Source organism: Bufo gargarizans, chromosome 8, assembly GCF_014858855.1.
Source record: "Bufo gargarizans isolate SCDJY-AF-19 chromosome 8, ASM1485885v1, whole genome shotgun sequence".
In the NCBI taxonomy this organism is placed as follows: domain Eukaryota; kingdom Metazoa; phylum Chordata; class Amphibia; order Anura; family Bufonidae; genus Bufo; species Bufo gargarizans.
The window spans coordinates 176,926,532-176,938,628 of NC_058087.1; the positions used below are offsets into that span (position 1 = coordinate 176,926,532).

The 12,097-nt window shown below is 45.4% G+C and overlaps 1 protein-coding gene across 2 annotated transcripts in view; it reads left to right on the top strand.

Annotated features, from left to right (window-relative positions):
• The window catches only part of CCNF (cyclin F), a 28,070-nt gene extending 22,091 nt beyond the window's left edge, over window positions 1–5,979 (top strand). Inside the window, exons 15-17 of one of the 2 annotated variants that reach the window (XM_044303732.1) lie at window positions 1,535–1,668; window positions 3,439–3,611; window positions 5,556–5,979. In XM_044303732.1, coding sequence (XP_044159667.1) covers window positions 1,535–1,668; window positions 3,439–3,611; window positions 5,556–5,923 — 675 coding nt within the window. In that variant the 3' untranslated portion in view covers window positions 5,924–5,979. The remainder of the gene's footprint in view (window positions 1–1,534; window positions 1,669–3,438; window positions 3,612–5,555) is intronic. The other variant, XM_044303733.1, reaches the window with a different exon arrangement.
• Window positions 5,980–12,097: the final 6,118 nt, after the last annotated feature.

Below are 12,097 nucleotides of genomic sequence, written 5' to 3' on the forward strand. Positions count from 1 at the left end.
CCCTGGGCACCTTCACAGCCTAATTTGCATATGAATTAAGTGTTTTTTGGCAGAACGATGATAGCAAGCAACATACGGTAAGCACAGGTTTAATAAGTCTGTTATTAGGTTAATATGGTGAATCGGTGTGAAAGACTCCCTTTAAGGAGAAATAAAATTGACATGCTGTGGATTTTAAAATCCGCAGTGTAGGAAAAAATCTGCATTGTGTGCATGAGAATTTTTAAAATTCTCCAATAATACAACATGCGTGACCTGCGGTGCGGATCTTCCGCATGCAATTCTTAGCTTTACACTGCCACATTATCGCTAACAAGTGTTCCTGCGAACGCTCGGGAACTGCCTGATAATCGCCCAGTGTAATACAGGCTTAACGCTGCAGTGTTACTGCCTCCTCTTTATGCTAACCTGCAGACAGAAGAGGAGGAAGGGAGTAACAGCAGCAAATCCAACTACACAGGGTTTGTTTCCACTGCAAAATTAGGTCTGCTTAGTAGCTGTATACAAAAAATATGGTACAATTATAATCAAGGCTTTTTGCTAAATTTAAGAGTGGATCATTTATTCCAATGGCTAAGCGCCATGGCTGGTCACGCTCATTGGTACAACCACTGCATTTAAAGGGGTTCACCAGTCAGACCATCCATATTAAGTTAAGGGGGGGGGCGCGTGACTCTTGAATAATTACATCAGTCTGTACAATGTTCGAATTTGGAACGCCGTATTTTTTTCATGGCAGCTGTCCTACGTATTGCAGCATATTGTCCCATTCAAGTGTAAAAGTGCTTTAAATAAAAAAATAGTGTGTATGTATATATACAATGTCACAGTGACGTATCAAAGGTTTTGATCGGTGGGGTCTCGGTGCTGAGATCACAGCCAAGCGTGAGCAAACGAGAGCAACTAAGCGCTCACACAGAACGCAGTCTCTCCTGGCTGCTAGAGACGGACTCATAGACTTTCTTGAACTGGTTTTTAGTATTGAAGAGATCCACCACTCGTGGCTTCTTTCTCCTGGGGTCTCAGGACTCGGACCCCACTGATCAAATCCTTTGGTACGTCACTATGACTTATCACGTTTTTTATTTTTAAAGTACTGGTACACTTTCAAGTGGCATTCTGAGTCTGAACATCACCATACAGAGCTGATTGTTGCGGGTTCCGAGAGTTGGATCCCCCCGGATCTAATATGGATGACGTGTTGATCAATATTAGAAAGTTGGGTAAGTCCTATACATTCTAATGCTCTGGTTAATGCAAAACTACAGTCACACAGGTCACGGAGCACAATACCTGTGTAGTTCTCCAAGTTGTGTAGTTCTCCAAGTAAAATTTGAATTCAACCAGAATAGCTCTGCAGAACTCGTCAGAGCAAACTTATGGGCTATGCTTTTTGTAGTGGACAATTGCAGAAAGTTTTTGCGGTGGCCCAGCTGACAGGCTGTGTGTTTAGCAGGTGCTGGATCACTGGCTGCTGGTCACTCTTCTGGGAGTGGGTGCTTGGCTCAGATAACAATCTGATTGCTGTTCTCAGCAGGTGATGGACTACAGCCAGCTGTGTGCCTTGCTTGGGGTCTCCCTCCAAGATGTCGAAAGCCCGGCATCCTCTCCTAGTTGCGCGGACATCCATCCCTTCCTGTGCTCACCTGCTGGGAACAAAACGAAAAGGTAACTTTCTAGAACAATTGCTTTTTATGACGTATGCTTTATTGATCCATCCAGTGATGATCTACCTTTACAGACGACCTGTCGCCTCTCCTGACATGTCTGTTTTAGTAACTACTTGTAATAACCATTCTGGAGCAATTTATTTTTTATTTAATCTGTGTTGTGCAATATCTATTATTCCTGCAAGAAGTTTATAAATGAATTGCCAGCAGTCTGCAAAAAAGGTCTAAATTAGCCGTGCGCAAATCTGCTTGTTACGAATCCAATTCATTCATTACAGTAGTTTACCCGTGGTAGAGGGACTGTCCCTCAAACGCCGGTAAGTTGCTCTTTTCCCCATGCAATCAGAATAAAATATCCTCGCTATAAAATCTTAATTTTGCGCATACGTCCTTACTGTGCGTAGCGGACCTTACTCGTTAATGAATCCACACCCTGATTAAGTGGTTGTGGATCGCAACACAATCTCGGCTTTGGGCTCATTATTCGTGCATACGTCGCTACTCAGCTACCACACGTGCACGAGATTAAGATTAACATTTTTTTCACGAGACCCATGCCCATTTTATTCTGATCACTTAGGGAAAAATACATTTACTGGCGGTAGAAGGACAGTTCCTCCACCACAGGTAAGCTACTGTGATGAATTGAATCAGATTCGTACGTAGCTACACAAACCGATCTGCTCGTCACTAGTCCAAATCTATACTGACTGTTTAGACCAGGCATGTCCAAACTGCAGCCCTCCAGCTGTTGCAAAACTACAACTCCCAGCATGCCTGGGAAGCTTACAGCTATTAGGGCATGCTGGGAGTTGTAGTTTTGCAACAGCTGGAAGGCCGCAGTTTGGACATGCCTGGTTTAGACGTAGCCATGCCTGGTTGTATAAGATCTTCTCCTTTTTTTTTTTTTTTTTTTTTTTTTTTTTTTTTTATTATATTCTTATGCAAAAATAAACGAATTAAACATTTAAAGGGGTTTTCCTCTAATACCCGCAGCCTGCCTCCTGAAACAGAAGATTCATACTGGCCTGCTCCCTGCCGTTTCTGTCCTCCTCTCTGCCTCTGTCCATGTTCCAGTCCCCAAAATTTACATTCAGTGGTGCATGCGCATGGTCACGGAGTTCAGCCACTTATTGGAAAACCCTTTTAAATATAAAAATGGCTTTAAAGGGAATCTGTCACCTAGTTTTACCCTATAGAGCTGCGGACATGCAGAGATCTCCGCTAGCATGTCTGCAATATAGCTGTCCCATAGCTGTGTGGTTTTATTTAGTTTAAAAAATGATTTTATAGATATGTAAATTAGCCGAGTAAGGTGCCCAAGGCGTGGTTACTTACGGTTAAGGAGCCCAGCCACGCCACCTGTGAAGGAGCCCAGCACCGCCTAGATCCAGGAATTTCCTCCTTGCTCACAAAGTTACAGTGCCATAATCTCACGATGCCCGAGCTAGTGCATGCACAGTGCCGGCAGTGTATGTTCCCTTTGCTGGCATCAGCCTCAGTGAACGAGCTGGACAAAGAAATAAAAAAATAAAACAGCAGGTGGCGCTATACAGATAAAAAAAAATTGTATAACCTTAGAGTTATTTAATAAAATGTATTACATGCAATTACATAAGTATTCAGATCCAGGTGCTGCTTTGAAAACTGTAGAATATTATTTGTGGGGGAAAAATACCTTTAAACTCTTGGAGAACTCAAGTTTTCATCTTGCCTGCAAAAACACTAATTTCGTGCATTAATGTTTGACAATGCTTTTATTTCCCAGACGCAGAGAAGATGGCTTACAAGAAGATCGGGGCAGTTTTGTGACCACTCCCACCGCTGAGCTGTCCAATCAAGAGGAAGCACTGCTCGGCGACTTCTTGGATTGGAGTCTCGATACTTCATGTTCAGGCTATGAAGGTGACCGGGAGAGCGAAGGAGAACGGGAAGGAGACCGTAAGTGTATGAGATCTCCCTGTCAGCTTGTGTCTTATGGTTATCTATGTGTTGTCTCAGGAAGACACCGTGCAGACGCGAGATGACAGTTCTCGGCGTTTGTTCAGTTTGCATATGCGCTGCTTGGAGCCCAGCAGGAAAAATAATGAGCAAGCGCCAAGGCCTGAAGATACCGCGTAGACTGGAGAATACAGGTCTCGGCGTTAGGAGAGCCACAGGTACTAGGAGACTAGCCCTGTCATCAGGGGAAGGAACTGAAACTGAAGAGCGTGTAACAAACTGGTGCTCCGAGGGCTCTGGCCGTAATCCAGTTAGGTCATTTGCATGTAAATAAAAATGCAGTTTTCCCAGTAATTGAGCCACGGATAGTCATAATAAGGGTATCTGTTTTATCAGCATGATCATCCCTACCAGGTTGCATGTTTGGTTTGATAGGGTTAATCATGCTGACTGATGCTCTTTAAAGGGACTCTGTCACCAGTTTCTAACCCCCCCCCCCCTTTTATAACTATTGTTCTCTCCATGGTGCCCTCGTCATTACAAAGCTGTTGTTATAAGATAAATCCGCCGTGTAGTTTTGATAAAAATCGCTTTTATCTAACCTGTCAATCCTCTGGATAAGGTGCCCAGGGCGTTTCTGAAGGTCTGAATCTGCCGCTTTTCGCCGCCGCCGTTGGTGCCCAGCTCCTCCCATGATCCTTTCAGCGCCACCTCGATGTAATGAAATCCGCCTCCGGCTCTCCTCATTGCCCCCTCCTCCTTTTCAAAGATCTCGCGCGTGCGCACAGGCCTGTGCCTGATGCGCCCGTGCGGACTTTTAGATTCTGCCTCGTTGAGCGAAGTGCGCGCGAACATGCGCGAACGCGCACTTCGCTCCACGAGGCAGAATCTAAAAGTCCGCACGGGCGCATCAGGCACAGGCCTGTGCGCACGCGCGAGATCTTTGAAAAGGAGGAGGGGGCACTGAGGAGAGCCGGAGGCGGATTTCATTACATCGAGGTGGCGCTGAAAGGATCATGGGAGGAGCTGGGCACCAACGGCGGCGGCGAAAAGCGGCAGATTCAGACCTTCAGAAACGCCCTGGGCACCTTATCCAGAGGATTGACAGGTTAGATGAAAGCGATTTTTATCAAAACTACACGGCGGATTTATCTTATAACAACAGCTTTGTAATGACGAGGGCACCATGGAGAGAACAATAGTTATAAAAGGGGGGGGTTAGAAACTGGTGACAGAGTCCCTTTAACAATGAGTAGATGATAACATGTCCCTTTTGTTAGGACCCCCCCCCCCCCCCCCCCACTGCTTCTATAGGGAAACTTGGCAGTAAGTGTTCAGTCTCCCTGCAGCGCCACCACAGGATAAATGAAGCATTACAGGGTGTGTATTCAAATCAGCGGGTTATCTGTGTAATGCAAGACAGGACAGGTCCTCCAGAGAGAGACATTCATTCTAAGGGCTCATGCACACGTGTGCCCGTATTGCAGACCACAAACAGTGGGTCCGCTATATACGGGCATTGGCCCCTTGCACTCTGTATCACGGATGCGGACCTATTGACTTGAATGGATCCGCAATTCTCAAAATACGGAGCAGAAGCACTATGGAGCACTTCTCTTGTGGATCACGGACACATTCAAGTCAATGGGTCCACATACGCAAACGGCGTTCCCATGCATTGAGGACTATTTGCAGTCCGAAGCATGGGGCCCTCGTGTGCGGGAGCCCTAACCGCTCTTCACTCTAGCCAAGAGATGAGGATACTCCGAATCCCCTCTATTAACTCTGAATTGCCCAACTGGATCTATAAAATGTTTCCCAAAAAAATAAATAAAAAATTTCTTTATTTGATCAGTTGTCAAATACAAACCTTATGAATAGAAGGACAAAATGATAATGCGATCTCTGAATGTTTAGTAACAGTCCGTCTCTTCTTTCCTGTAGTCACTGCGCCCAGTGGAATTCTGGATCTCTCCCTCATCCATGCAGATCACACGCACTGCCATGACTCCAGCGATGAGGACACGACCAACGTCCCAGCAGTGCCAACAACCAAATCAAACCTCACCAGCCCTTTCTTAAAAATGGGCGCAGACAACAGTTCCGGCTACTCCTCAGTAAGCAGTGCGGGAAGCCCTACCTCATCTCCCAATGGTCCTCCCTGCACCCCGACACCAGGACTGTCCAGCAGCAAACTGGTTCCTATCCCTTTTCCCCAGCCAAGTCCATCAGATTTCAAAGCGGTCCGAAGACAAGTGAAAAGAAAGAACCAAGCGCAGCATAGCGATGAAAATGTGACAGATGCCTTGTAAATAGACCCCCCTCACCCCCTGTACAAAGAAATATAGAAATATTATATATTTTTGTCATTTAAAAGAGATGTTGTGGTGCAAGTCATTTTTTATTTATTTTTTTTCCTGTGCATGTGTTCGATGTCTACGACTCAGTCCCGTTTTCCCTTTTATTCTATGGTGCCTGTCTCCACCTGGGAATACTATATACCCATATGCCATACACACAATAGGGCCAGTTTTCTAGAAAGCCATTTAAAGGGATTCACCAGAATACAAAACACATGGCTTCTTGCTTCCATCACAGCGCCACACACCTGTCCATTGATGGAATTCGGCATTGCAGCTCCTCTGACATGAGTGAGGCTGAGCTGCAATACCATACACAACCTGTGGACAGGGGTGGTGCTGTTTTGTTTATTTATTTTAGCCATATTTCTAAACACAGACAACTTGTTTAATCCAGGGATGCCCAACCTGCGGCCCTCCAGCTGTTGCAAAACTACAACTCCCAGCAGGCCTGGACAGCTTACAGCTATTAAGGCATGCTGGGAGTTGTAGATTTGCAACAGCTAGAGGGCCGCAGATTGAGCATGCCTTACGTTTTTGTACCATTAAAAATGAGGGGATGTCTACTGGAACAGTATACAAATGTGATACCTCTAGGCGCAAAGACACGACCTCAATGAATGTATATAGGATCTTTTCTACTATTAGTAGTAAGCGACGGCGCGTTTCGGAGTGAGTATACTCATTTCTCAAGTCTGTGTGGTCTGTGCTGGAGCAGATGCCACGAAATCTCACATATGAATGGTAAGAGCTGTGGGATCAGTGTAGATTCAGACAGCTCGGTCGGTCTCACGTGTGTGCACATTTCACATTACTCCTCTGGAGATTTGGCTACTCCATTTACGAGGATTGAAAGATAAAGGCAGCACTAGTGTTGCGCCTACGTATGCACAACACGAAAAGGTGAGCACAACTATTGGCATGTTTTGCACCTGAACACCATTTTAACTTCATACTGCCCTATCAGCGCCTTTCCTTTCTCTGACACACATGCTGTTTTTTGTTAGTTTTTTTTTTGGGGGGGGGACACAAACACCATACACCAGGCACTAGTTGTATTCAGTCCTGGTACCTGCTGCTGCTAACCACTGAGCCATGTGCTCCATGCTAGAGGAGTGTTGCTATGTGTTCCCTTCTTCCTTGGCACATACAGCCTGACTGAGACAATAACTTACAGCTCCTTGGCATATACCACTAGAACCTTCACCAACTGCAATAACTCCCAAGTTCCCAGAATAAATGGAGTGACAATGTGCATGCTTGCCTGCCAACCCATTGATTGGGAGGACTTGGGGCACCCTGTACTTGTGATCAGTTGGTCGGACTACCACCAATCAGATACTTATCCTGTATCCTGTGGGTAGGTTTGCATCTCATGTCAACAGCTTTGTCTATGAGTTTGGGTAAGGCTACATCAAGGTACGCAGCAGACGTTTGGATATTCCGTTCTGGCAGAGGAACAGAATACCGGCATAGTCTCGTACCCAGCATAGCCAGACACCACCAGATCCCATTCACTATAATGGGGCCCTATGGGTTTCGGGCATGAATGCTGGCATTCTGCCCTATTAAAATTAAAACGCTGCAGAACAGCAATTCCAGTATTCTGTTCCTCTGACATATGTGGGTGTTGGCCTAAGAGGGATAATGTCCGCCGACAGTTCTTGTATCTTTATGGTTCCTCTGGTCTCTAACTTTGCTTTATTGCCTAAGGTGCAGGGCAAACATAACCCCTGATCTGTCTTGAGACAATCGTAAAGCATTGACCTTTATACCTACGGAATTGTAAAAGTTGGATTTGGACTCCGAAGTCCACTTCCCTTCTCGAGGAAGGGGTGTTTTAGGCAGGTAGATGTCCAATACTGTCTAAAAGCTAAATCTGGATGAACAAGGAGTCACGGTTCACACCTCTGTTCGGTATGTGAATGGGAGCAGTAGTGCGGTAAACAGGCGCAGCCCATACAGTGTGCGGGCCTGTGTAGTTTTGGCACCACAGCTGATGGGCGGAGGTGGCAGGAGTCAGACCCCCGCCGATCTGATACCCTGCCCTTCCTGATTGATGTGGAGTCCAGGCTCCTGAATGAACAGCTGATGCGGCCGCTAAAATTTGGGTAGAGGAGAAATGTTGTATTGCACTGCAGCCGGTCTCTTTTGCAAGACTAATGACACCCATATAGCCACATAAGGCCTCATGCACATGGCTGTTTTGGTCCACATCCAAGCCCCAGTTTTGGCGGCTCAGGTGCAGACCCATTCAATTCAATGTGGCCGCAAAAGATGCGAACAGCTGTCCGCATCTGTTGCCCCGCAAAAAAATAAATATAATGTCCTTTTCTTGTCTGCGCTTGGCGCAGTTATATTAAAGGCTGTCCGTGCCTTGTGGAACGAGCACGGACGCCATCTGTGTTTTGCAGACCACAAAACACCACTGTCATGGACAAAGGATGCACAAGGATGGACAAACCCTTGAAGACATATCAAGATGGACACCCTTTAAGTCAAGTCTTGTATTCTGTGATGCACGGGCCAATCTTGATTGAGGAACCCTGCAAACTATAGCCCAGATCTTCGCTTCCAGGACCCCCTTGAGGGTGATTTATGTTGAGCTACAACCAAAACCGAATTTTTCAACATGTACAGTCGTGGCCAAAAGTTTTGAGAATGACACAAATATTAGTTTTCACAAAGTTTGCTGCTAAACTGCTTTTAGATCTTTTGTTTCAGTTGTTTCTGTGATGTAGTGAAATATAATTACACGCACTTCATACGTTTCAAAGGCTTTTATCGACAATTACATGACATTTATGCAAAGAGTCAGTATTTGCAGTGTTGGCCCTTCTTTTTCAGGACCTCTGCTATTCGACTGGGCATGCTCTCAAACAACTTCTGGGCCAATTCCTGACTGATAGCAACCCATTCCTTCATAATCACTTCTTGGAGTTTGTCAGAATTAGTGGGTTTTTGTTTGTCCACCCGCCTTTTGAGGATTGACCACAAGTTCTCAATGGGATTAAGATCTTGGGAGTTTCCAGGCCATGGACCCAAAATGGCAACGTTGTGGTCCCCGAGCCACTTAGTTATCACTTTTGCCTTTTGGCACGGTGCTCCATCGTGCTGGAAAATGCATTGTTCTTCACCAAACTTGTTGGATTGTTGGAAGAAGTTGCTGTTGGAGGGTGTTTTGGTACCAGTCTTTATTCATGGCTGTGTTTTTGGGCAAAATTGTGAGTGAGCCCACTCCCTTGGATGAGAAGCAACTTCACACATGAATGGTCTCAGGATGCTTTACTGTTGGCATGACACAGGACTGAGGGTAGCGCTCACCTTTTCTTCTCCGGACAAGCCTTTTTCCTGATGCCCCAAACAATCGGAAAGAGGCTTCATCGGAGAATATGACTTTGCCCCAGTCCTCAGCAGTCCATTCACCATATTCTCTGCAGAAGATCAATCTCTCCCTGATGTTTTTTTTGTAGAGAAGTGGCTTCTTTGCTGCCCTTCTTGACACCAGGCCATCTTCCAAAAGTCTTCGCCTCACTGTGCGTGCAGATGCGCTCACACCTGCCTGCTGCCATTCCTGAGCAAGCTCTGCACTGGTGGCACTCCGATCCCGCAGCTGAATCCTCTTTAGGAGACGATCCTGGAGCTTGCTGGACTTTCTTGGACGCCCTGAAGCCTTCTTAACAAGAATTTAACCTCTTTCCTTGAAGTTCTTGATGATCCTATAAATTGTTGATTGAGGTGCAATCTTAGTAGCCACAATATCCTTGCCTGTGAAGCCATTTTTATGCAACACAATGATGGCTGCACGCGTTTCTTTGCAGGTCACCATGGTTAACAATGGAAGAACAATGATTTCAAGCATCACCCTCCTTTTAACAGGTCAAGTCTGCCATTTTAACCCAATCAGCCTGACTTAATGATCTCCAGCCTTGTGCTCGTCAACATTCTCACCTGAGTTAACAAGACGATTACTTAACCTCTTAAGGACATAGGACGTACAGGTACGCCCTTGTGCCCTGGTACTTAAGGACACAGGGCGTACATGTACGCCCTGTGTATTTCTGATCACTGCCGTGCGGCTGGCAGTGATCGGAACCCGGTGCCTGCTCAAATCATTGAGCAGGCACCTAGGCTAAATGCGCGGGGGGGGTCCCGTGACCCCCCCATGTCGGCGATCACTGCAAACCGCAGGTCAATTCAGACCTGCGGTTTGCTGCGATTTCTGCAGTTTCTGATCCCCGCGGTCCCTGACCGCGGGGATCAGAAACTTTAGGATTCCAAAAATGTTCCTGCATCCCTCCCCCCTGCACCCCTGAGTTATTTGAGCACGGTGGGAGGTGCAGGGGGAGGGTTGCGGGAGGCGGTGCGGCAGGCGGGATCGCGATCCCCCGCCCGCCTCCCCTTGAATAATCGTTGGTTTCTAGTGGGTATACCAGGGTGCCAGCACATTGCTGGCACCATGGTATAAACGGCTGACATCTGTGCTGCGATGTCAGCCGTTTAATCCTTTCCATACCGCGGTCCGTACGGACCGCTGTATGGAAAAGGTTAACAGCGCAGGGAGCTCCCTCCCTCTCCCATCGGGGGGCTGCTGTGCCTTTGCAGCCCCCCGAATGGAGAGGGAGAGAGCTCCCAGGCAGCCCCCCAAGCCCCGTCCTTACCCGTCTGCGCAGTTCTGACCATAACTGAGCAAACGGGGAAGGTTCCCATGGCAACAGGACGCCTTCTCAGGCGTCCTGCTGTCCATGGTGCTGAACAGATCTGTGCTGAAAGGCATAGATCTGTTCAGACAAAGTGTAAAATACAGTACTATATATTGTACTGTACTGTATTATACAGATATCAGACCCACTGGATCTTCAAGAACCAAGTGGGTCTGGGTCAAAAAGAAAGTGAAAAAAGTGAAAATAAAGTAAAAATCAAAAAACACATTTATCACTGATTAAAAATAAAAAAATGAAATTCCCTACACATGTTTGGTATCGCCACGTCCGTAACGACCTGATCTATAAAACGGTCATGTTACTTTACCCAAACGGTGAACGCCATAAAAATAAAAAATTAAAAACTATGATGAAATTGAAATTTTGCCCACCTTACTTCCCAAAAAAGTTCATAAAAGTGCTCAAAAAAGTTGTATGTACTCCAAAATTGTAACAATCAAACCGTCATCTCATCCCGCAAAAATCATACCCTACCCAAGATAATCGCCCCAAAACTGAAAAAACTATGGCTCTTAGACTATGGAAACACTAAAACATGATTTTTTTTTGTTTCAAAAATGAAATCATTGTGTAAAACTTACATAAATAAAAAAAAGTATGCATATTAGGTATCGCCGCGTCCGTATCGACCGGCTCTATAAAAATATTACATGACCTAACCCCTCAGGTGACCACCGTAAAAAAAAAAAAAAAAAAAAAAAATGTGTAAAAAAATTGAATTTTTTGTCATCTTCACAAAAAGTGTAACAGCAAGCGATCAAAAAGTCATATGCACCCCAAAATAGTGCCAATAAAACCGTAATCTCATCCCGCAAAAAATGAGACCCTATTTGAGATAATCGCCCAAAAACTGAAAAAACTATGGCTCTTAGACTATGGAGACACTAAAACTTTTTTTTGTTTTAAAAATTAATTCATTGTGTAAAACTTACATAAATAAAAAAAATTGGATACATATTAGGTATCGCCGCGTCCGTGACAACCTGCTCTATAAAATTACCACATGATCTAACCGGTCAGATGAATGTTGTAAATAACAAAAAAAAAAACGGTGCTAAAAAAGCTATTTCTTGTTACCTTGCCGCACAAAGTGTAATATAGAGCAACCAAAAATCATATGTACCCTAAACTAGTACCAACAAAACTGCCACCTTATCCCGTAGTTTCTAAAATGGGGTCACTTTTTTGGAGTTTCTACTCTAGGGGTGCATCAGGGGGGCTTCAAATGGGACATGGTGTCAATAAAACCAGTCCAGCAAAATCTGCCTTCCAAAAACCGTATGGCATTCCTTTCCTTCTGCGCCCTGCCATGTGCCCGTACAGCAGTTTACGACCACATATGGGGTGTTTCTGTAAACTACAGAATCAGGGCCATAAATAATGAGTTTTGTTTTGCTGTTAA